Source organism: Nelumbo lutea, chromosome 5 (genome assembly GCF_056320005.1).
Source record: "Nelumbo lutea isolate HS-2025 chromosome 5, American lotus-T2T, whole genome shotgun sequence".
Taxonomy (NCBI): domain Eukaryota; kingdom Viridiplantae; phylum Streptophyta; class Magnoliopsida; order Proteales; family Nelumbonaceae; genus Nelumbo; species Nelumbo lutea.
This window is the reverse complement of record NC_142688.1, coordinates 18,192,935-18,218,523: the sequence shown is the minus strand read 5'-3', so window position 1 is coordinate 18,218,523 and position 25,589 is coordinate 18,192,935. Positions and strand designations below refer to the sequence as shown.

General features: G+C 36.5%; 2 protein-coding genes, 1 long non-coding RNA gene and 1 pseudogene across 4 annotated transcripts; all 4 read left to right on the top strand.

Annotated features, from left to right (window-relative positions):
• The first annotated feature begins 2,011 nt into the window (after positions 1-2,011).
• Positions 2,012-8,443, top strand: LOC148850709 (methylmalonate-semialdehyde dehydrogenase [acylating], mitochondrial-like; annotated as a pseudogene). Its single transcript, XR_016099052.1, has 8 exons — positions 2,012-2,349; positions 2,679-2,742; positions 4,384-4,463; positions 4,696-4,761; positions 7,353-7,403; positions 7,523-7,674; positions 7,940-8,030; positions 8,162-8,443. The product of XR_016099052.1 is annotated as a methylmalonate-semialdehyde dehydrogenase [acylating], mitochondrial-like (transcript).
• Positions 8,444-10,533: 2,090 nt separating this feature from the next.
• Positions 10,534-11,447, top strand: LOC148850708 (uncharacterized). The gene is made up of 4 exons (XR_016099053.1): positions 10,534-10,671; positions 10,752-10,830; positions 11,043-11,133; positions 11,256-11,447. It is a non-coding gene; the product is annotated as an uncharacterized LOC148850708 (long non-coding RNA).
• A 2,404-nt stretch (positions 11,448-13,851) lies between these two features.
• LOC148850707 (anamorsin homolog 1-like) lies at positions 13,852-17,127 on the top strand. The gene is made up of 5 exons (XM_088943806.1): positions 13,852-14,467; positions 14,835-15,001; positions 15,090-15,221; positions 15,384-15,573; positions 16,475-17,127. The coding sequence occupies exons 1-5, from the start codon at positions 14,110-14,112 to the stop codon at positions 16,768-16,770; spliced, it is 1,143 nt and encodes a 380-aa protein (XP_088799932.1). The 5' UTR covers positions 13,852-14,109; the 3' UTR covers positions 16,771-17,127.
• Positions 17,128-20,514: 3,387 nt separating this feature from the next.
• On the top strand, positions 20,515-25,223 carry LOC148850706 (tRNA/rRNA methyltransferase (SpoU) family protein). The gene is made up of 4 exons (XM_088942480.1): positions 20,515-20,933; positions 22,802-23,096; positions 23,819-23,869; positions 24,781-25,223. Exons 1-4 carry the CDS (start codon positions 20,674-20,676, stop codon positions 25,180-25,182), a joined length of 1,008 nt encoding a protein of 335 aa, XP_088798606.1. The 5' UTR covers positions 20,515-20,673; the 3' UTR covers positions 25,183-25,223.
• Positions 25,224-25,589: the final 366 nt, after the last annotated feature.

Sequence of the window (25,589 nt, the reverse complement as noted above, 5' to 3'; positions counted from 1 at the left end):
GAATAGCCTACGGTTTATAACCAATTCTTTAGGTCCCCTGCAAAATCCGCAACATGAAGTCACTTCTCTTGGTATTGATGGAAGAGAGCCAAGCTCTAAAGCTAGGATTTCATGTGGAATGAACCCAATAAAATTTTCCAATCCAGTGGTTTTCTTTATACTGTGTATGAAGTGCCTCAAGGCTAAGGGACATTGGCCTGTCAAGGTGGACCTTTGCCCATGCAATGACTAGATTTTGCCTAGTTGACTAGAACTAAAATACAACTGTTAACTTTTTGGGAAATAAATTGCTGGTAAAAGCAAGTAACAAGCTTCCTTTTAGTTTTTTTATCTTTTTTTCTTGATCAGGGTTCCCAGGTGAAGTCTAGGTGATTAGGTCTGTCAAGGAGAGCTTTTGCCTAGGCAAGGACTAACTATCACGAATTAAAACATAGTTAGAAAAGTCCCTAGAAATAAGAATATTGAACTTCTATGTTATTGCATTTATTAGTTCTAAAAAGATTATTACACCTTTAGATTTTTTAAAATAACAAAGATATTATTAATTTTGTACTTTTATTTCTTGTCCCTCTTTTCCCCTGCAGTTAAACCTGTGTTTTGAATGCATTTTGTGAGAAGAATTATTTAGTTATGTTAATTTAATTAAATACTAATTTACTACATATAAGTATCCAGTTCTTAATTATATTAGATGCAATTCAGTTAAACTTTATATGAAATGAGGGTTTATGTACAGATAATATGGTTATGATTAGCACTGATGGTTGTCTTTATGTAACAACCAGATTTGAATTCTGTGCATACTAGTCCTGATTTAGCTCAGTTGATAGCCCACATGATGTCTCTACCAGACTGCCATATATTCTCCTGTCTTTTGAACTCTGTTGGTTCTATCAATTCCTGATGATAATCATTAATAAATCATATTTTTTTCATGGATCCATTATATTATGCAGTGTAGATATGAAAACCAAAGCAAGTGCTGACTACCGATATGATCCTGAGTGCCCCCCATTAGAATTTAGGACTACACTACAGAAGTTTGAGTAATATGGAAAATGTTCCATTTTCCCCTTTGATGAGGAAATGATAAATTTGATTGAAAACCCTTTAAAAATGTCTCTTCATTGCTATTTTGTTTTCTAAAATTAATGTGGTCAAAATATTATTTGCTTTGCAGTGGAATGCTTGAAACAATGCACACCTTCAACAGCTATGGATTGGAGGCATGTCCAAGCCACAGATACCCTCCAGCACATTCAAATGTTAAAAGAATAAGATTCCTTGGTTTTCTTGCTTGGATTTGATCTTCATATGTGAAAAAGGATATGATATCTTAGGTTTTTTTTGCCCTTCTTGAATTTGGTCTGCATGGTTTCTCCGTATTCTGCGTCATTCTTATGGATACTGGTTAACCATACAAATGAAAGCAAGAGTGATCCTTCTCTCTCTCTCTCTCACACACACACACACACACACACACATGCCTTTTACCTAATTGTAGCCAAATATCCGGAATTTTATTGGAGCATAATTTGTGGAATCAAAAGCCACTGCTTCAGTTGCTGTTGTAGATCCTGTAAGACTGAGAAACTATTGAATTTCCAATCTTAATTTTTTTTTATTAGTTGCAGAAAATTAGTTCAAGTGATTCTCTGGTCTATTAGTACCAGGTAACACAAGAAATGGTTTCTCTAGTGCCTTTGACCTGCAGAAAAACAAGCTTTTTATTCATGGATAAAAACATCCATTACTACCCGCCAGTGTATTATGTTTAAGCTCCAATAACTCATCCTTAAAGACATGGTAAGTACAAAATATGAGTTTGTATATTATATTGCTTTTCATTCCATACTCAAGAAAGAATTCCAAGAACCCATCCGTAGAGACACTGTAAGTATAAAGTATGAGTTTGTATGTGCTTTTCATTCCATAATAAAGAATTAATATAATTGTCTACAGAATAAGCTTGCCATGAATATTACTGTTGAACATGGAAAGACTTCGAAGGATGCTCGTGATGATGTGCTTCATGGGTTAGGTTAGTGTAATTCTCATTACTATGTGGTTTGGGGGCTCCTACTTATTGGTTTAATAGCTTTAGGTATAAGAAGATTGATTGGTTAGATGTTAGGGTGTTGGTCCATGTTTTGATGGCTGGCTATCTATGGATTTTTTGGCATCCTTTGACCGAGTTGGTGGAACAAGCTTGTGGAGTTGCAACTCTGCAGATGGGGGAATTCATTTCCGATGAGTCAAATGGAATTAATATGTATAGCATTAGGGAACCACTATGGTGTTTGTGCTGGGATATGCTCCTTCAGCTTTCCTGTAATGATTCCCTTATGGGTATGGCTATTGTTTTTTTTTCCTTTCACCTTTTGGATTAAGTTATTTGCTCTTTTTTTTCGCACTTAAGTGCATGGCTGGATTGGTCTTTAATAATGCTTACCTGCTAGTGTGGATAATTTCATTACTCTAGTTTGAAGGTAAAAGGAATAAAATCCCACCTTAGGCTGAGGCTGGAACAGTCTCTAGATGTCTTTCTTCTAATTTTTTGTAGTATGCATATGCTTGTAATCACATGATATGCCTATGGTATGTATGGTATTGTGAAGCCTTGTTTTCCTTGTTATTTGGAAAAGTTGTTATAAGTATCAGTTTTATGATATCTACAGATGTTCCCAATGGAAGTTGCATGTGGAAATACTTTTGTCCTAAAGCCATCGGATAAAGATCCAGGTGACTTTCTGCCCTTCCAACCTAATGTGACCTTGCCAGTTCTTGGTTGCTCTACAGTGTTAACCAATTGAACCATGTGCATGAATTATTTCAAACTCTTTATCCCTTATTCTTCTATTTGCAAGCACTTATTTGTCAGGAAGAGTAGTTTTTTTTTTTTTTTTTTTGATAAATAAATAGGAAGATTAGTTAGTTATTGTACCTTGGAATCTCAGGCCCCAAAATCAGTGGTCTCAAGTTGATATTACCTATTAGAAACTTCTTTTCTTCCAGGGTTAGATGGTCTAGTACCACAATGGTCAGTAGTCAAGCATATACATCAGATTATAAGTTTTAAACTCATATAATCCCCTTGATTTTTTAGATGTGACATGCAAATTGTGCACATGTATGAGCTATAAATAACTCATAGATAGATTGTTTTTGTCCTTTTCTGAAATTTGGTAACATGAACTAGGATAATTGTGATCTATATGTTATGCAAGTGTCCATCAAGTGCACAAGTTTCCATGAAGTATATGATGCGTCTAAACAGATCCGCCTACTAGCAAGTGCATCCTTTATGGTGCTGCTGAAAAAGATGCCAACCATTTGTTCTTACATGTATTGTTTCCAAGAAGATAAGGAGCTTCTTCCTTTTCATATATGGGGTGGAATGAGAGATTTTTCTCTTAGTTCAGTAGCTTGCAATCATGGCCAATGATCAACTTTAGAGTCAAAGGCCATTTTATGGAAGATTATACTCTTCACTTCCTTAAGGGGAAAAAGAAATAGGTGCTTTTTTTATAACAAATCCAGTCTATTTCATGGAATGTGCCAATTTTTTTGTTCATTTTATGGACTTGGTACTTGCATTGAAATATTTCAAGGACATGAGGAGGATCAATTTTGAACATAAATAGGATGATCTTGTTAGACATTAAAGGACATTGACATATTTATTGTATTTTGCATTTATAGTTAGTGGGTTGCCAATCTAAACAAAAAAAGGTAGTTGGTGTGTCAATGTAGGTATGCCAATATAGGTACACTAAAAATGGTCAAATATATCTGAATTTCGGAGCTGCTTGTTTATTGGGGATGTTTCCATATATTTGAGGGAGTATCCTGTCTATGGTTTTTATTCTTTGCTCCCTTATCCTAGGATTATATCCCTTACCTATTTTTCAAATCAGCAAGTTGTTCTTACTTATTAATGAACGTAATTCTTTGTATTTTTTTTTATAATTAACACAATTCTTTGTATTGATTAGGCTAGTGTTTTTTGCTATTGATTACATGCATAACCAAACACTATTCTTATTTTGTAGTATAAACTCTTCAGGAGTATCTTGTTCTACCAGCTGAAAGGTTTAAGCTTTTATTTGGATTCATCAAATCTTTTATCCTTCTATAATGTTATTCAACTATATGATCCTTTAATGCTTATAAACTACATAATCAAAATAAATAGAGCACAATCGCATGACAAGATTTGTATTACCAAATAGTTGGGGGGGGGGGGTTAAGGCTGAATTTAGTTGAGTTGAATTTAATAGGTTTTTAGTCTTTCATTTCCATACAACATGTTTTTTTTCTTATTTTTCCTTTTAATTTTCAACTTATAATACTACATCTAATATTTCTATTTTATCTGTCCAGGGGCTTCTATGTTACTAGCAGAACTTGCAGTGGAGGCTGGTTTGTGCAATGGTGTCTTAAATATTATTCATGGCAACAATGTACGCGTCTGCTTTCACATTTCAGTTAGTTCTTATGTACATTCTTTTACCTTGTTTTAAGAGGATGAGGGATATTTTATCTGTTTCTCTTAAGCAACCTCTTTCTGCTTTAAGATTGACATCATGACTGCAACAGTTCATTCATTACTATTAATTTAATGTGTTGTCTTGAAGTGTGAACATGTTTAGTTTATCACTGTGAGAGCTTGTGTTTAAATTATAATTTTTGCAGGACATTGTCGATGAAATTTGTGGTGATAGCGATATCAAGGCTTTATCATTTTTTGGTTCAAATGTGGTAAGTACTTCCACCAGCTTTTCATTCTGGCATTTGTCTCTTTATGATGCTTCTATGATTAAACCATTTTATGCCATGCTCATAGACTTGAAGTGAAGTCAATTACCATAAATTATCCCTCTATATGCATGCCACTATTCTAAGGTGAAAGGTGCCACTAAAGTGGTAAAGCCTCCTAGTGCCTGAGGTAAGGTACTACTTCTGTATGTCTGTAAGGATGAAGTTGATTCTAGGTGTATCCAAAGTCTGAGACATATTAAAAAGAGAAATTTCCATGCTCAACCATTTTGAACAAGTTGTTTAATCAGGGGCTATGCTTAAAGAGAGCAGCCCTTAATGACCTTTTTTGATGCAAATGGAGCTACCTCTAGGAGGAGGAGAGTAAGTGTAAACCTCCCTTCTCTTCACTTTCTTCTTCCTTTTATCCTCTCTCATTCTCCTTTGTCGTCTTCATTTTTGAATCTTCTCTTGCAAACAACACCTGGGCTTGTTTTTCCACAAAACAAAATAATAACAGCACAACATAGACAATAATGTATAGTAGTATTTGCCTGCAGACATTACAATATGTAATAGTAACTTCAAACAGAAAATAAAGAAATATAGAACAATGTTTTAAGTGTGTGTTTTATGTCAGGTTTAGTATGCTGCTTGATGTGGTGCCTGTTGTTACTGATTCAGGTGCTCACCTAGGCACCAAAAGTGAGTGCCTCAGTCAAATTGCCTAATTGGCACCAAATGCCTAGGTGAGGGCCCAAGTCATCTTTTAAAATGGTAATTTTTATCTTATGTTTTGAATTTATTGATGCTTGACAAGGTGGTTTGATTTATATATCACCATAAGTATGTTAGCAAAGTGGTTGACGTACAATCCATCTTACATATATTGATTGGTAACAAAAATGTTTTTAGATAAAGATAGGGGACTGATTTGGGCAATCCCATTTTTGATAAACCAGGCACATTCTTAGTAAAAAGACAAGAATTCCTGCTTATAATGATGAATATCTCCCCTCCCAGAAGCACAGGGGTCCAGAATTTAAAATTTGGACGTCTTTGAGATCTTCACTGAAATATCATTTTTTAAGCAGCTGGCAGCCCTAGAAATGTTTGTTTCTTGTACAAGGAACTTTGGGCCCCCTGTGCCAACAATCACTTCTTTTATGGTAGACAGCAGTGCTAACCAAGTATCTTACAAGGGACAATAACAAATATGGAGATCCAGTTCCAGAATAAAAGTTGTTTATTCTGCACAAGGAGGTGCAGACTGCAATCTACATGTCATTGCCCTTTTCAACCAATCTATTTGAGCATACTTCTTGTAGCTCGTCTACTACAGATGGTGTTGCCCAAAATCTATACTTGAAATGCTGTTGGGATGGAGGATCAGAACCTTAGTAAAAAACGGCAGGGTGGTGTGGAGCACTATTCCTATTACAATTATATGAATATTTTTGGCATAATGAAATTCTAGAATATTTGAAAAGGGGGCAGCTATGATGAGGTGCGAAGAAAGGATGTGGTGATGGTTCATTCCTGGCTCTGGGTTCATAACTACTTAGGGATGTATCCCTAAATTCTTACTTTTCCTATGGTATTCTTTTTGTGCAAAGATGGTACTTGTGTGATGCTGTTTTTTGGTGGGTTAGATTGCCCTGGCATAAGATTATACGCATGATATACTTGTAAACTTTTACAAAAAAATATGCAATGCATACTTTACCTTAAAAAATAATGATGAATATTAGGGGCACATTTGTTTCAAAACATGCATTGTTGACTAATTAATAGGTTTGTGCCCCTTCTATGAAAAGTAGAATTTGCCTGAATCACCTACTAAAAGATTGGATATAACTTGTAAGTCTATATACAAAGCTCCATGTTATACAGCTGAGGTAACTGGGATGGCCGCCCAAGAGTAGGCCCTTAATACAAGATGTTACAAAACCATAACATTGAATTTAAAGCCCCAAATTAGACCCTCCTCTCTTGAAGGTATGTTGGTAATAGAGTTAGCTGGTCTGGTCTGATAACCAATTGAACAAGGGCTTCAATTCGGAAACCAGAGGTGTAACCTATCTACTATGATAACCAATCCAAGAATCTAGGCAATGGCCCCTCATCCATCATATCAAAATCTGTCAATCACCCTTGATGGTGACCCTCCTGAAATCCATATCTCCAGCAGAATCACCCAGTTCATTTCATGAGCAACTGGAAGCATATCTCTTCATTGTTGTCCCCTAATACTCCTCCTAGGGCCCCTGCTTGCAACCCCTGCATTTTCTTTTATTTATTGTACTATATAAACTTTGTTTAAGGGAGTATGTCATGAATTTTCAAGAGTACCTTTGTGAATTATAAAAGATGGGAGGCTCTTAAACCTGATCAGTGGATGGAAAATGTATAAAAATTTTAATCTTGGAGGCTCTTATGTCCATCTGCACAATTGCTGAAAAATTGTTCATGTTGTCTTCTACCGTTCTAATTTCAACAAGACAACACCGCACTTGCTTTCAGCTTTCTCTGTTGTTGGACTGGGATATGATTTGTTTTGTTGTCTTACTTCTATATGAATTATTCCTTTCAAGGCTGGCATGCATATAAGTGCAAGAGCAGCAGCTAGGGGGAAGCATGCTCAAGTAAGTACTGTTCCTTTGTGTTAGTAATGTGCAAGCAGTCTTTTTCTTCTAAGGCCAATAAACTTGATTTCTTCTTTACATTTATATTATGAATTCATTAACTTTCTTTTTCTCTCCAGTTCTATATGGGAACCAAAAACCATGCAGTTATCATGCCTGATGCAAGCATGGATGCTACTTTGAGTGCTCTAGTTGCCACTGGTTTTGGTGCAGCAGGACAAAGGTGTATGACATTCAGCATAGCTATTTTTGTTGGAGGCTAAAAAATATGGTACTATGGTTTGTTAAATAAATCACTTTGATGTATTCTTTTGGTTGGTTTTGCTTTTGTTGACTTTGAATTATTGTTTATTATGTGAAGTTTGAAGTTTGTGTGTGCATTATGGTTACAAGTCTGTGTCTTCACCTTTTGTATGATTTTTAAGCTATTATTTATGTGAGGCTAGAACAACGTTTGTCAAACATTTATTTATGAAGTATTTTTTCAATTGGTTTCTGTAATGAATTACTTGACATAAGTTTTATACTTTTTCAAGGGAGAAAGAACTTGTGGAACGTGCCAATGCACTTAAAGTAAATGCAGGAACTGAACCTGGTGCAGACCTTGGTCCAGTGATTAGCAAACTGGTGCATAAATAGTTCAGAAGATTTGTTTTTATTTTTTATTTTTTTGGAACTAATTTCTAATTGGAGGGGAACAAGATTGAAATGAACCTAAATTGTATATAAAAATCATGGCATGTTTTCTGTTTGTACAGGCAAAGGAACACATATACAAGTTGATCCAGTGGCATTGAAAGTGGTGCTAGACTTATTCTAGATGGAAGAAATATCATGGTATTTGCTTATATCCTAATGTATTCCATAGCTTTATAATGTCATTACCAGATTCTGCTTGATGAGCCATATTTTATGGTACTGATTTTCTGTTGTCTTGGATACTAAATCCAAGATTTTCCTGTATAAAAAATTTAAACATATGCTTGTTTTATTGAACTAAGTGGCCAACTTACCAATAAAAAGACCATAATCCTGCTTGATCTTGTGGGTTAAGTAAAATGAAACGTAATTCTGACATTTCTTTTTTAATTTTGAATACTCAAATGCTTCCTAATTACATTTTACACGCTCATGAGCTCCTGTATCCAACTTAAGGATGAAAAAGGCATACATTTCATGAGCATTCAATACTTTATACTTGTCTTTAACTGTCATACTGTAAACTGGAGAGAAGGTTGAATCCAAATGAACCATTAGCCTTATCATAAATTATAAAATAATTTATGTTTTTTAAAAAAGGATTTTAAATATACATATGCTATATAACTTATTAGTACAACAATGTTTACCACCTGTGCCCTATAATCATAAGATGCTCTGTTGTCAAAGCCATTGGAGTCACCATGTGTATCTGTCAACACTTGCGTCCAGCCAAACCTTCGGCTTCGATACTATTTCAAGGAACCGCTCAACCTAAAAGCTTAATCTGTTAGGTGAGGTCCCTGAATAGGTTTTTATTCTCTAGCATGATGAGAAATTAACTCAAAATACATTTAAGTAGGTTTTAAATAGCCTAAACAAGTCTTATTCCAGCAGGTCTATTAAAACCTTGAAAAATAATTAAGAAGACATGACAAAGTACAGAACTAGGTGCAAGCCAAACTTATTTGAATCACATTAATAAAAAATGATTGAAATGATAATAGTAAGGGTTTTTTACAGAAGGATTCAAACTAGAATCCTTGGGGTTTACATTTTAAATAGGGAGTTGATGCTACCAAATATTGCAGCAGGGGTGCTTTGGGTGAGGGGTAATTACCCCAGTATCAGGAGTACATTTATCAAAAAGAATTACCCCTGTATCAGGAGTTTTTTTTTTTTTTATCAATAAAGAAAGAATTCATTAAGATCAGATAAGAGTTACAGGAAATGGGTAGCCTCAGCTACCTCATTAGAAATTAAAATCAAATTACAACTTCAACTTTTCAGCCTTACAACTGAGCCCAGAAGCAAAATTCCCTATTAGTCCCTTGTTTAGCCAACTCGTCTGCAAATCCATTTGCTGCTCTTGGTGTCCATTGAAATGACAGCTGCATGTGCTTGGATATTCTTTTAACCTTCTTGATTTCATTTCTGAATAACCAGTTTTTTTTTTCTTTTCCATTTTGCTTCAGCCAGCCTATAACCACCTTAGAATCACCTTTACAACTATCCTCCGTACCCCCAACACCATTGCTTTTTGTATCCCATAGGTCACTGCCTTCAGCTGTAGTAGAATCTCTGACTCGAATAGGGCCTGAGTACATCCCCACTACAAACCCCTTGTCATTCCTTAACACACCTCCAATTCCAGACCTTCCTGGGTTACCAAAATTATTTCCATCAAAATTTAATTTGAGAAAGCCTGAATTGGGGGGGAGGGTCCCAATCCCTTAAAACCTTCAGTTTTACAGTTGAGGAGGAAGCAACTGTTCTCCAATTCCTGATTATGTCATCCCCACTGATTATTCTCTCCAATTCTTTTATTTTCTTCAAAAATTCTCGAATTTCTTTCCTCCCACAGCACCCAAATCACTGCTGCCCTTGTGCATCTCCACAATGCTCTCCCTCTTTTTTTGTCCAGCTGAAGGTAGAGGAGTCATAGCCTAACCAAACTCACCGGGGGATTCCAACTGCAACCAAAAAGATTGACAAACCAAATCCAAATGCTGTTAGCAACAGGGCAGGAGATGAGAATATGAAATGCAGTCTCACCACTCGATTCACACAGACAGCATCAATTAGGTGAAAGACACCAGTCAGGTCTCTTCCTCTGCATCAGATCACAGGTGTTGATTGCACCATGGTAGACCTCCTAAGAGAAAGCACCCACTTTAGGGGGAATAGGGCAACGCCAAACTTCTTTTACTGGAAAGGGTACCCCAGGTACATTCGGAGCAGACAAGGATTTGAAGAAGGAAGCGCAACTGAAGACTCCCTATAGATTAGGAGTTATTATAGATCATAATATTTTTAGGGGTCATTCCCTAAGAAACCTTAATGTAATTACCAAGACCTACCCTGTATGTGGTGTTTGAACAGGAGGAAATGCTTGGACCAGTCCTCTGTATGCAGGTATGATAATTATTGGTGGTATTTTCATGTTTTTGTCAAGTGTCAAAGATCCCCATGGCTAAAACTGAAGATGCTTTGACAAGTTTTCTCTTGTTACCACTTACATACAGGCTGGCAACTTAGAGGAGGCTATAGACATTGTTAACAGAGACAAGTACTTGCTCATTTCTATTCACCCTTAGCAAGTTAGGCTTTTAGTAATAATATTTTAAAAAAATTATTCTTTTATTACAGATATTGTAATGGAGCTTCTATATTTACCACATCTTGGGTGGCTGCAAGGAAGTTCCAGGATGAGAGTGAAGCAGACCAGGTAAGATAATCATATAAACCTACAATGGAAGATGGAAATATTGTTTGACTTAGGTGGCCCTCTTGGGGTTGTCATGATTCTGAATGGATGGGCAGTCCAACTCCCATGTGATGCATGGAAAGTGCCAGTCTCCACTGTGCAGAAAATTAAATAGGGCCAGAATCCCTGACTTGAAAAGATATGAACTTAACTGTCCTTCAATGTCAATCCAGGTTGGCATAAACACATCCATTCCAGTTTTATTGTCCTTTTTCTCTTATAATGGATCCAAGGAGACTGTGACGCGCAATCTAAATTTTTATGGTAAGAATATATATATATATATATATTCCAAAAGCTGCTTTTTTTTTTTTAATTTATTCAATAGCATCGGCTACATAGAACGGGAGGACTCTTGTGCTCAGTGTAACTTTTGTTAATTCCAGGCAAGGCATGTGTGCAGTTATACATTCAGATCAAAATGGTCAGTGAACACTCAGTGGGCCAAAGGGTGCCACTGGATCAAGGAATGTAGTCAAACTCAAGGGACAATGCCAAACGAGAGAGAGAGAGAGATGCTATGAAACTGTTGTATTTGAATCCATGCGTTGCTTACATGTTCCATTTATTGGCCTCAATGTCCTTTAGAGACATGCTACAATGGAATCCGGATTTGCTGGATTTACTCATCACACGAACCTCAGCGCTTTCAGCCGTGCATTGAGAACATCTCCCGTACTTGATTTTGATGTTTCCAATTTCCAATGCACGGCTGCCATGTGTTGTGAGGTTGGTGTGAGGCAGGCTCTGTGAGGAGCAAATCCCATTTTGCTACAATGACTCTATAAGGTTGCTCTCTTCGTAACAGAAATTAGCCAATTAGGTGCCTTCCTAAGCTGCCACATATAAAGAACACCAGGACTACCACGAGATGGATCATTCTAAAAGAGAGAAAAAAAAGCAAAAGATCAGCACAATCAAATGATCCCAATAATACACATACAGACTAGGTCAAGTAGGCTACTCAAGCTTCCCAGAAAGTACAGAGCAATGGACTTCTTTTCAAGTCATTAGCCATTACAGACATGGTGGGACATGTGAAAGGTTCTAAATATCATATGCCCAATATGCTGGTAGGGGCGTATTGGTACATTTTTTCTTTTACTTTGTTTTTGAAAACCGATTCAAGGGGGCGAGTTTAAAGCTCCTCCACCTCCTGAACCGGTCAGAATCCCAATACACCACACCCTCTGTAAGGGCTGTATCGGAGTGCTTCTGATACTTTGAACCCTCTGGTACAATATTCCAGTGTTGAGCACTCCACGATGCCTAAGGAGTTTGTACCACGCATCACCCAATTAATACATTATTTATTATAAAATATAATTATACATTATTTATTGATAAAATATGTATTTATGCATGATTTATATATATTATTTGTGCTGATGTGGCACAGTCCTTCCTGTGATCCGGATCGAAAACGATTTAACCTCCGAATCAATTTTTAAATTATTGGGATTTTTATATAGTGGCTTCTGGATTTACAACATGTAACGTGTTGAATTTGAGTTCAGATCGGCGCCTAGAGCTGTAATGTGAGTCGGGTCGATTGCGGGTCAGCACGGCCTAGCACGACAGTTGGCACAGCCCGACGACTATAGTGTCGTTTTGTGCCAAGGCACAATACGGGAATCTGGGCCGTGTCGAGCCTAGGCTGTGGAGTGGATGGGGCCTCCAAAGCATGACCTGATCAAAAAGCCTGGCCCAATCCAGTCCATAGGCACGACATGGCATGCGTGAGGTCCGTAACAAAATATAGCTATTAGAGGGGCCCCAATGGCTATATTTGCTTTTTTTCAACAATTATAAACCACCACTATGGGTATTTTTTGTATTTTGGACCATTGGGGGAAAAATAACTTAAATGCCCCTAACAGCTAGTTTAAGGGGTATTTAAGTCAAATAACATATTACCTCTAAAAATGACCAAAATATCCCTCCTAACAGCCATAAGCAACTAGTTTTGAAGGGTATTTTGGTCAAATGAATCCCCCAATTCCTATAAAAACCCCACCCTCCCCTATTGTCACCACAACTCTCATACTATCTACATTACATTACATACTCTCATACTCTATTACTCTTTATAATGATGGCTAACTCTTCCCAAAATCATTTTCCTTTTGTTGATGAAGCCCAATCCGGTAATACTAGGTCCTGCTCTAGTAACAAAAGGAGCAAAGTCTGGACTATGTTTGAAATTGTAGAATTCCTTGGAAAGGGAAGTAGAGTAGTCTGCAAAAAATGCAAACATGATTTCGGTTGCCACAACAATGGTAGCAATGCCCATTTGTATAGACACATGGCATCTCGCCTAAAAGGGAAGAGGTGAGCAGCTTGAATGAATGAATGATCAACTCCATTGTATTATTTTTAATATATTATTTGTTTTTTTGTACACATTAAATTTGAAATGACAATTTTTTTCCAACTTATTTTTCATGTTAATTTTCTGCTATTATATCTTATTTTTTTCTAATATTTCTTAATTTAAGAAAAATGGGAAACTACATTAGGGGCCTGTTCATTTGATTTAAAGTCTCACATCTGAAAGTGTAATAATTACATTAAGAGGTATATTTGTATTAGTGAATTTTTCTTTTCTTTGAACTCAAAATGCAAAAAATATTATTTTGAATTCTAAAAACTATCAAATATCCATTTTAAACCCATATATGAGAGTTTTTATTTATATTTTTAGATATATCATTAAAAAACAAAAAATTGTATGATTACATTTAAAAAAAAAAAGAGAACAAACATTAGAACTATGGAAGCTTGCAAAAGAAAGGCGACCTGGAAGTTTGTAAAGAAAAGGCACGTTTTTATTTTATTTATTTGTTTTGTTAATCAAACATACCTTTTACACACGCTGGTCGCGGGACTTGATTCCGCATCGAAACAATCCACCTAACACACCAACCAGTCAGCCCTCGAATGGTGCCTTTATTTTATTGGTCTTTCAAATATTGCCGAACTGAAAAATGCGTTTTGGGTATATGTAGGGTATATGTATAAGCGCTTTTTTTTTTTCGATTTGAGTATAAACGTTGTCTTGATGCTATCTAGGAGACTCCAAAAGAACCAGACCCGAATCACCCGATACGATACGACCAACTACCGCAGTAAACTAGAGAGAGAGAGAGAGGGGAGAGAGAACTGAGAAGTGAAGTGGGGGAGGTTGGGGGTTGGAAGACTGAAGACTTGGATGAGTTGGTTATATATACAGAACAGTTGATGAAGTGGAAGAAACGAAATGAAAGACAAAGACATCTTTTTAAGCCCTCCTCCATTTTGAGAATTGAGACAAGCAATCATGAGTGTGCTTTTGCGTTTGTACGTCTGTGGGTCCTCTTCCAATTCCTGAACCTCGCTTTCATTCTAATGCTCCCTCTCTCTCATCCTGTGGGTCTGGGTCTGGGTCTGCACTCTGTAACGCAGAGGGAATCGAAGGACATAAGCATGGAATTTCATGACGGGGTTTTAATTATAACTGACTCCATATTCGTCAACGCAACTGTCGTAGTATGGGCACTTCACCATTTCTCGGTTGGGCCGAAGGATTTGAGAATCATCACTCAAGCATCTCTTCTGGGTCAGCTTTCTTTTTTTTCCTTTCTCTTTCTAAACCCTAGAGTTCTTCATTTTGTGTTTCACTTTCTGAAGGATTTAAACTCTTCTTCTTTTATCTGTTGATCTTACTTCTTTGCCCATTTGCTTTTCCATTACTTCTCTTGATTTTTTTTATCCATTTCTCTGGGTTTTGATGGTTCATTCACTGTAGTTTAGTGTAATTAACCTATACTTCGCTTCTGCTCCTTTCGGCTAGATAGCTAAGAATACCCAGTTTTCCCTTTTGATTGTACTGGTAGTGCAACATATGTACAGTGGCATAAGAGTTGTGATTTTTAGTACCCAGATTTATTTTTTTCTTATCCATTTCTTTATTGTCATATTGCCAGAAGGGAGTCTTTATTTTGAATCTTCTTCATTGTCCACTATAGTCTCAATTTCGGAGAAGCCCGGTTTTCACACTCAGCTCTGGTTATTAGAATTAGCCAAAGTTCTTAAACCTGGTGGTTCGGTGTTTCTGCAAGAACCGTTTTTCTTTGACGAGAACAAAGAAGCAGTAAGTTCATTTATTTTCATTCGAAGATATTTTATCTAGTGCTCCTTGATCTTGCTTCATCAGGATTGATGTGCAACTCTTAATTCAGGTCTTGAGGGAGTCCAGATCTTCTTTAGAACGCAACCTTCTGTTTGCAGGCTTCTCTTCCTTAGAGAATTCTGAATGCCTTGACCATTCTGCTGAAATTGATTTATCACTTCAAAATTTTGAGATTATTGCGGTATTCTTGTAACTTGCACTAGTTTATTTATATATTGTCATTATTTTATGCTATTTTTTCTAGTTGATTTGTTATTTATTTCCTCTATTTTTTGTGGTGAACTTATTGTTTTTATTAGTAATTCAGAAATATTAGTTAATTCTCATGCTTTTGACAGAGCAGATCAAAGCAAAGAGATCTTGCAACCCACAAACTTCCTTCACTTCTCATAAGAGATCAGTGCAGAATAGGGAAATTCCCGTGGTTGATGTTAGTAGCACATTACCACCGCAGATAGAGGACATGAATGAGTTGATTGATGAAGACACTTTGCTTGCACCAGAGGATGTAAAGAAGCCTGAGATGCCACTAGGTTTGCATCTCGGACCTGATTAGGACTTCTCTCAAGTACTAATATAATCTAAAGTTCAGTTTAGGTGATTCCACCATGTCCATTAGGAATATCTATGAAGCGCCCTGAAGTCCTGAACCGATCTTTGACCATACAAATTCAAGACCATGCAAACTGAGCAGCTGTTATCAGTTTATCAACATCTTGGAAGCTCAAGATATACTTGTCTAACCTTGGGATATTACCAAACTAGCCAAGGTCGTTTAGCTTAACAAGGAGGCTTTAGGAAAAAGGCTCAAATTCCATGTGTTAGTTCTACTTCATCTACTTTTGTTATAACAAGTTGATAAAATCTATCTGGGCATTTACTTACCAAAAATAAATAAATCGACCTGAGCATTTATTTTCACTAGGAAACATGAACATGAAAGGTTATTACAATTTGATAATGTAAATTGCAATGTAACCTGCATGTTTTAAATTAGTTAATAGAAGTGTTATAGTCGCAAGGAAAAGGTCATAAACCAACAACTAAATAAAAGATTGGAGAAAAAGCTCTATGCTGTTTAGTAGCTAACATTCAAGTGGTGGTATAAGCTTTATACTATCTATTCAGGTATTTAAATTCTGTTGCTTAGCTGACAGTTTCAATTTTGAGAAATTCTGATGTATATGCTATTTAAAGTGTCATTTCTTTTGTTACACCCTTACATTTTATGTTCTTTATTTCAATTCCTCTACATCATTGCCTACACTTTTAGAATATGGTTTTAGTGAACCTTCAAGCATTTAACAGCATCTTCTCTTTAGTATTGTCTTCTGAAATTCTTATATTGACTAGATTAGTTGTCCTTAAATCACCAATATGTTTTCTTTTGTCACTCATACTAATTACAATTCTCCTCATCTTTTCTGAAATCAGACAACAATTTTCTATTAAGGGAGCGGATACGAGAACGCAATCGTATCTATCAGCGTAGACGCCGGGCACGGATGTCTGAAGAGCAAAGAAATCGTGAAAGAGAGAGAAGGCGGCAGTACATGCAAAGCCGAAGAGTACAGCCAATTAACTATGACACACCAGTTCCTCTGCCAATTAGTTATAATGGACATAATGAATGTGAACAGAATCCCCTCTGTGCTCAGCAGCTTTTAGAAGCTCAAGGCATTGAGTTGGAAAATAACCAGGGCATGGGAGAGGCACGGGAAGCTTCATAATAGGGAAAATGGTAATAATGTGAGGGAGAACTAGTATGGTATATACTTTGCCTGTGAACAAGTTTAGATCTGAAGTGCCAAATGCTGCACTGCAAAGGGCTTGATTGACTGAATACTGGAAAAATTAACATGCCAATAAAAGGTTTGGCCAGTGCAATACAGTGGATAATTTAACTGAAAAAAGTCAAAAGTAACTATTTCACATTTAGAAACAAATGTGAATATTGTTAGTCCTAGAAGTAGGGGACTATCATCATGCTTTTATGATTTTTTTTTTTTTTTTGTCATTGTAGTTTACATATTGTAGAAACAAACTTGACCACTACATATGAAGAAACAAACATTCCCAGTGTGAAACCTCTTGGTTTTGTGTAAAGTCTGATCGAAGTATCATTTAAAATGTATGGGTTTATGTGATCTTTAAGAACAATATGATTTCTTACATCTATATACTTTTCTTTTACTCTCTAATAATTATCCTTAAGGCTCCATTTGGAAGGAGTACAAATACAAATATGTAGAGCATAAAACCTTGTATTTTTTATGTATTTGTACTGTACATATTTGTATTTGTAATCCTTCCAAACTGAAACTCAGTTTGGAAAGAGTACGAATACAAATATGTAAAGTACAAATACATACAAAATAATACAAAATACAAAGTTTGGAACTCTACATATTTGTATTTGTACTCCTTCCAAACTAAGCCTAAAGGACTAACCACTGCCGCTGGCTATACAAGTTCCATATATGTTTTCTCCTGATGTAAATTCCCTTACTGGAAATCTGGAATGGCTTAGGAATGGCTTAGTTCTGTTTATCAAGCCCTTAGAGCTACATTTTCATCTCAAATCTGCATTGAGGTATTTTGTCTTTGATATTAGAAAGATGAATCAAGGCAAATTAAAGGTTACTATAATTGTTCTTGACCCTTGGTAGTCAGGAAAAAAGGACTATAGGTGCTAGATGTTGTATTTGGTTGCTAAAAACCGGAAGAAAGAAAATTGGATTGAATGTTGATGTTTGCAATTATTTGTTTTCAACAGTCAAGCAAATGAATTGGATGAAAATGACAAATGTGGTGCTTGTTCCTTTGTTATGTTAACCCAAGTCATCAACATTAAGGGTTTTAAGTAGAGCTGGTAGTTGGTACCATAAAAATCAGATTGATGATTGATTGGTTATTGGGTGCTACACGCAGGGTTGTTTGGTTTGCAGGAATAAGGGTCTGGAATCAGAATTGGAATTCCATTCCCATTCCTGGTGGAATGGCATTCCCCCATTTGAGGGAATGGGCATTCCCTTCCCCTCCCTTCGGAATGGGAATGCGTTCCAACTGATTCTGATTTTGATTCCAATTCCCGTCTGAACCAAATAGGTGGGGGAATAGACCATTCTAATTCCAACTACAAACCAAACGGATCCTCAATGTTTTAATATTGACAACTAGCCCAGATCTCTTTTGCAAATCCTGTTTGGTCTTGTTTAAACTATTACTACATAAAAATAAATTTCCAATTTTTTCATGGACCAATAGCTCAATTGGAAGAATCAATTGTACTATTTTATTTCAGAAACTGCTGGTAGAATCAGAAGATGCTTTTAGATGAACAATTATTGATAGCAACTCCAAACATTCCAATCTTAATAGTTGTCTACTTTCTATTTACTGAACTTGTAAAATGTACATCTCGATTTCTTGGCTCAGGCCACAGCTTACCTCATGGCAGATCAAAACTATACTTGGATGCCCAAGTTTCTTTTGGGCATGCATTGCAGAATGACATTAACCATTCATGGATTATTTTGATTATTGATATACTTCCGATGGTACATGATGTAGGCTCACTGTTATGTTTTTTTTTTTTTGGCTAAATAAAGGAACTTTATTAAACTTCAGCAAAACAAACATAGTCTGTTACAGGAGGGAGCGATGGAGGTAAATAATCCCAAAAAAATTTCAAGTGGGTGTAGGACTTAGCAAACTGGGTCACTGTATGTGCAGATACATTATACTGGCTTCTATATGACAAATAAACAGGCACCCAACTTGAGACAGTAACTGAAGAGTCCTATAATACAAGTATAGACTTTGACACAGTAAATCACACTGTTTTTGCAGAGTATTTAGGTGGATGTTTGGCACCAGTGCTTGTAGTCTGAGTTGTAGAAATGATGCTTATTTTTTGTTTGAAAATGGTGTTGCCATATAGGCTGTTTTCTGGGTAAACAGCACTGCTTTTGTTTGTCACCAATGTTGTAGAACCGTATTCAGCATTGGTCTATATTATCCAACGTTCAATATAATACTACATCGATATCACATCATTGCACCGCCGGTAGTAATGGATTGTTTTCTGAGAAAACATTGGATTTGGCATTTCTTCATACCACACTTTCCCGATTTCCAAGGAGTGGTCTGAAGCAATGCTTTTTCTGGAAATATGATACCAAATAAGAGGTCATTTTCTGAAATACTACTTTTTCAAAAAATGGCATTGATGCCAAACACCTCCTAGAACCATAGGGGACCAAATCTATTTAACAGCATGCGGAACTTTAAATACATTGCAGGGAGGATTAATGGAACGTTCAGAAATTTGAGGATTGTAATAAAAAAAAAATGATGAAAACAGTTGATTGACATGGTTAAGAATCCAGTGAACAGATATCTCCTTTTGTCTAAATACTTTCTCATTCGAGCATATTAAATGTAAATAAGACGCCATAGCAATCCAACTTAAAATATGCTGGATAAGCAGTATATAATCTAACACATTGAATTAAGGAGGTTATATAATTGATCCAAGAATTAAAAGAGTTAGCTCGTAGACGAATATTCCATGGTGAACCAAAATAAATCACAGATGCAAAGGGACAAGAAGAGAAGTAGTGAATTATTAGCTCCAACTTTACTTTTAACAATTGTACTAAAAAATAAGTTAAATTTTTTAGGCTTCATTTGTTTTTCTGTAAATAAGGGAGGATAAGTTGATCAACACGAGAATTGATCAATTTATCATTTTTTGGTATTAATGGGTGTCACGGAAAAGAATGATTTGCATGACAATTATTTGAATAAGCCTCCCACACCCAGTTGGATAAGCAAATTTTCCGAGAAAAAATATTAATACATAATGGAACAATAGTATCCCTTCAATAATTATATTTATATGGATAAAACAGTCATTATTGACATTTACCCAGGACTGAAAAAAAGAAAGAATTTATGAGGAAGAAACCCATTTATTAAGGCTGTGTTTGGAATCGGTATTAAAGTTTATGCTGGTTCTGTTTTGTTGGCATTTGGATAAAGTATAAATGAAAATCAATATAAAACTCCACTCCAGTTTAGATTTATTGTGTTTGAATGGAGTGAAATTTTACATGAAATGTCATCAAACATAAATTTTTACATTAATTATCGATGTAAATAGGACATCAATGTTATTAATGTAAAACTTTATATTTTTTTATCACGATTTTCAAAGTATTGACGGTCACTTACTATGGTTCAGTGAAAATGCACACCGGTGACGTTTTACACCGAATCTAAACGAAGCCTAAGAAAGAAGAGAAATCTCCAAAGAAACAATCCAAGGGAAAAACTCTGAAATAATAGGTGGGGCACATGCCACATGCACTCAATGGTCCAATGTAGGGGTGTCGATAAACCCATTTTGAATTGGACCCGTCCGAAAATAAGACACATTAAAATCGGACCAATCCAGACATAATGGATTTGGTAAGATTGAAACAATAGATAGAAAAGATTCCAGAGTTTCTATCTCCTCCGGACCGTAACTACAGTCCTATGTCACAAAAGATCCAAGTCCAACGATTCAAAGAGGAGGAGAGGACATGATATTAGTTCTAGCGCCTTAGCGGTGGACGGAGTGCAACATGCACACAACCCTGGTCTCAACCGTTCACCATCGACTGATTCAGGTTTCACATTCACATACGAAGCTTTCGACTGTGCATTTTGATCAAAGCCAAAGAAGCACCGATGATGGTATACTTCATCTCCCCCTGCCTTCTCACCTCAAGTTTATTTCTAGTCCTTCAAACCCATTTGTAAAGCACTGTGTCAAGCTTCGCCAGAGTTCCTCTTACCGCCACTTACATCGTTCTGCTCTTGTCGTCGGAACTACTCCAATTAGGTAATCTGGTATCTCCTTGTAATATCTGTTTGGATTTAACAACTGCCCTGGATTTCAATTCCCATTTCAGGTCTTCTTTGTCTCGCATATTTCCAAGTAAAACCTTTAGATTTCAAGCGGAATTGTTAGGTTTTCCTTGTTTTGCCTGAGTTCTTCACGCGAAGAGTTTAGATAGCTTAAAGGATGCCTAGTGCTACAGACGAAGCAGTCGTTTATAAGGAAATTATGAAAACCCAACTAACCGATTCTCTTCTTCCACGTTCATCTTGAAGTATCAGAATTATACTAAAGGTTTTAAAAACTCAGGTGTTCAAAAATTGGGTTGACTAAACCAAGTTGTCTCGCTCGGCAGGAAATTGATACGTGTACTTGTTCTGAATTCATTTGCTCAAAGTGAACTTTGGAAGAGGCCTGTGACCATTTTTTTAGAATTAAAATGAGCAGAACATGTATCTAGGTTCTAATCCCTTTTGAGTGAGCTTTGAATTCTATCTTGTTCTTTTTTCTGGCTTCTCGAGTACACGAGGTCTTCCATTTCCTCTCTCAGAAAAGCCAACAACCTTCCAATCATTTGGCTTCGTTTTTTGTTCAAATTGTAGTTATGTCAAGCTTCACTTCTTTGCTTACACCTAGAGGCACACACCAACAACCTTGACTGTGAATGCCCTTACTTTTCATTCAATGAGGAGAAAATGAGAATGTACCTTGAAGAGTCATTCTCACCCTACCTACTGGGAAATACCATATCCATCAGGCATAAATTCATGGGCATTTTTTGTTACATATTTCTAGGGTTGTTATTGTTTATAATTTAAGACTTGCACCAACCATTGGATGTTTCACATAAGCATGTTCCAGGCTAGCTTGGTTAGAAGTTTAAGTGATACTATTAACTGCCCTAAAATCTAACTTGGAGTCACCTTACATTCAACCCTACTGATTTTTTGTGAATTCTCGTTGTTCAACAACTCTTGGATCTAGGACTTTCTCTAAGTTTCCTAACCCAATGATGGATTTCTAGTTGCTTCCAGCTTTACTAGTTCCTGTCGCTCAATTTGATGATCAAGTAGATCACCATTATATGATAACTAGACCTGTTCATGGGCCGGGTGGCCCAACGGGCCAGCCCAACCCCTGGACGGGCTTGAACAGGCTTTTTGGCCCACGGGCTTAACCTTGGGCCAAAAAGCCCGGCCCGCATAAAATTCGAGCCAGGCTCGGGCTTTGCCAAAATAGCCCGGCCCGAGCCCGGCCCGGCCCGACCTATAGTTAAACCTAAGTAAACCCGGCCCGACCTATAGCTAAGCCTAAGTAAAAACCCTATGTGATGTCCATTTGAATAAATTTTTTGATTTGAGAAGGTTGTTGATTCACTTGTAGGCCCATTGTTCATTTAAATAGGGAAAAAAACACCTGAATTAAAATAGATAATGTCTATTTGAATAGGGAAAATTTTGATCTTCTTTTATTAGGTCGGGCTTCGGGCTCGGGCTTCGGGCTTTTTATCAGGGCCGGGCTCGGGCCCAAGTTCTAGGCCCATTGGTCGGGCTGTGCTCAGGCTCGGGCTCGGGCCTATTATTTTTCTGTTAATGAACACTAAAAGCCCGGCCCGAGCCCAGCCCGGCCCGGCCCGGCCCATGAACAGGTCTAATGATAACCAATGTTACCTGCAAACCTGGTTTCTAAGGGTTACTTCTTGGAAATGCCATTACTACATCCTGCAAGGTCATTGCTACCAGATTTTGATGTAGTGGTTTCAATTCATTCTCTGATGTTTCTAAGGTTCTTCAGTACCAGAAAGTTATTAATGGTCCAACCATAAAATTTTACACTGCCGATGAAATTATTTGACATAGAAAAGTGTGCAGGGAAATATTGGAGTTCCAAGGGTTGAGACAAGGGCCCAGCAAAGTGGATTGTTTACTTTTACTTGATGGGGCTGAGGTTCCCAAAGGGTTGTGTGATTCCTATGTTCGTATTTTGCATGTGAATTCTATGGTGATGAGAAAACTTTCAGGAGTGCAATCAAGTGATTCTATAGAAACAGTTGCTCTGATGAGAATTCCTACTAGTTTCTGCAACATGGAGGACAACCAAAGAGAAACCAATTTTCGAAATTGGTTCCCTTCCCTACATCGTATTCTAGTCCTTGATGGGATCCAGGTACATCTGAGACTTGTTGCTCATAGTTCTTATTATGTAGCACAGTTTTATAGACTTTTCTGCCTTCTCTTTTTGAGCCATTGTGTTTTAAGTTAAATATGGCATTAGGTTCCAAATTCTTGTTAGACTCTCCAAATGTGTGCATATGTAGCATTTCAACTTACTATTATCTACAATGGAGTCACCACTGCAATATTAGCAACAAATTTCCTTTCTCTTTTTTGCTTCTTATCTCTTAATTTTCTTTTTAACATTTCTATTTTAAAGATTGCGGTGATAGCTTTATCTATGATTGTGCACTAGCCATCCAAATGCTTTGCATACTAAATGATGTGAATTTATTCCATGTTATGAAAAACCAAATTCCTCATGTCTTTTACACCTTGATAAGAGATATATCCTGAGGAATCATTAACTTTGAACTTTTAGTGAAAAATAAAGCATGAACTACCATGCTTGAGGAGATTCATTCAAATATACATGAAGATATTAATCAATTTAAAATCTCCTTCTGGATGTATATATTAGATTATCTCTTTTTTTTATAATAGTTATAAACTACTTCTCAACTGTTAAAAAGGCAAACAATTTAGCATTAATCACCTCGGTCAAATCCACTAATTAGGTTAACCAATTTTACTTTCTTTGGCTTTCCCATGGTCTTTTAGGATCTCACAATCATTTTTGTTGCTTGCTAACATGTCAAGAGTTTTTCACTGCAGGACCCTGGTAATGTCGGTACGTTGCTTAGATCTGCAATGGCTTTTAGATGGGTATGGTGTTAATCATCAATTTCTATCTTGGTCCAAATACTTTTGTCATCATCATCATCATTGTTATGACCATTATCATATATTATATATCAAAAAGAAAGTATTGTGTTGTTGGTAGAATGGTAAAGTCTCAGGCTATCAAGCATGAGAACGTGGGTCCGCATCTAAGAGTGGCCACTTTGTGAAAAAAAGGGCCAAAGGTTAGGACCATTTCCAGTCCACCCCTCCCAAGACTCCATAAAGCTAGAACCCACATGGGTAATGGCCTTAAAAATGTATTGTATTTCTACACTACTTGCTTTGCTGCCTGTAATAACAGGTTGGTTCTTCATATCTTCAGTTAGCCATGTTAGCTTAATCCACTACAAATGCAACCGAAAGTTGCCACATATAGGGGACACACCCATCCCTTTTGTCAGATAGGTTAGCCTCTTCGGAGTCAGGAAGACATTGATAGATGGATTAGCATGCAAACATTTAATCGAGGAGCCTTTTTCTTTTTTTTTTAATATCTATGGAAGGGTTTGCTTAATATATGTTTTACGTACAGGTCAAAGTTGTAAATAGAAAATGCAAAATGCACAAAAGACAAAATAAAAAAGGAAGAAAAAGTAAACTAACAAAATATTTTACGTAGAACAGACAAGGAAATCTTTCCACTGGCTATTAGTTATGTTTACCTTGGCATTTCCCTTTTCACTTGATGAGTTGGCTCAAGATATTTCTAGCTTTTTGCAATCGATTGAACTTGACAGACGATCTAGTCAGTTTTCCAAGCTACTAAAAATATTTAGTTCAGTCAGAGTGATTTTACGATATTGAGTCCAATTGATGGTTTTGAAATATGAGTAACGATGGTTGATAACATCATTACCTTAAAGGAAATTGATTTGGGTGCCAATGACCAACAGGATGGTGTTTTCCTTCTTCCCGGTTGCTGCGATCCTTTCAATGAGAAAGTGCTCCGAGCAGCTAGAGGAGCTTCCTTTCAACTACCTATTGTTTCTGGTAAATGGGTTCATCTAGAAGCTCTCACAACTGAATTCGAAATGAAGCTGTTGGCAGGGCATCCCGAGAGTATGGGAGAATCCAAATGCTCATCTTCAATCTCTAAAAAGCTTGTAAGTTATTTAGCAGATAAGCCATTGTGCTTAATATTAGGCAGTGAAGGGCATGGTCTTTCAGACCAATCTAGGCAGGCCTGTGAGCTTGTAAACATTCCTATGGCAGGGGGATTTGAGTCTCTAAATGTTTCAGTTGCAGGTGGCATTTTCTTGTTTATGCTGCAACCAGAGAATCGGATATTTATATAATTTTTCCCTCATTGTTTATGAAAACCAAATTCTTGATTCCAGTCCTTTCACCTACACCTTAATTTTGGAGTCGAAAGAATTAATACTAAGGCTCAGTTTGGAAGAACTACAAAACAAATATGTAGAGTGCAAAACCTTATATTTGGTATGTATTTGCACTCTACATAGTTGTATTTGTACTCTTTCCAAACTGAGCCTCTGTTTGTTCGCTTGGAAAATCTGAGCCGGATATCAATTTTGCACCCAGTCAGTTTTGCATTTGTTTATTTGTATTTATGATCTGCACTTCTATCTTAATATAAAATTTGTACTTTTTTTTAATCTCATCTGTATTTCATTGGTAGTACAAATTTTGCATATAAAAACTGATGCAAATTTTGTACTTTCAACCTTCTTCCTACTAAAAT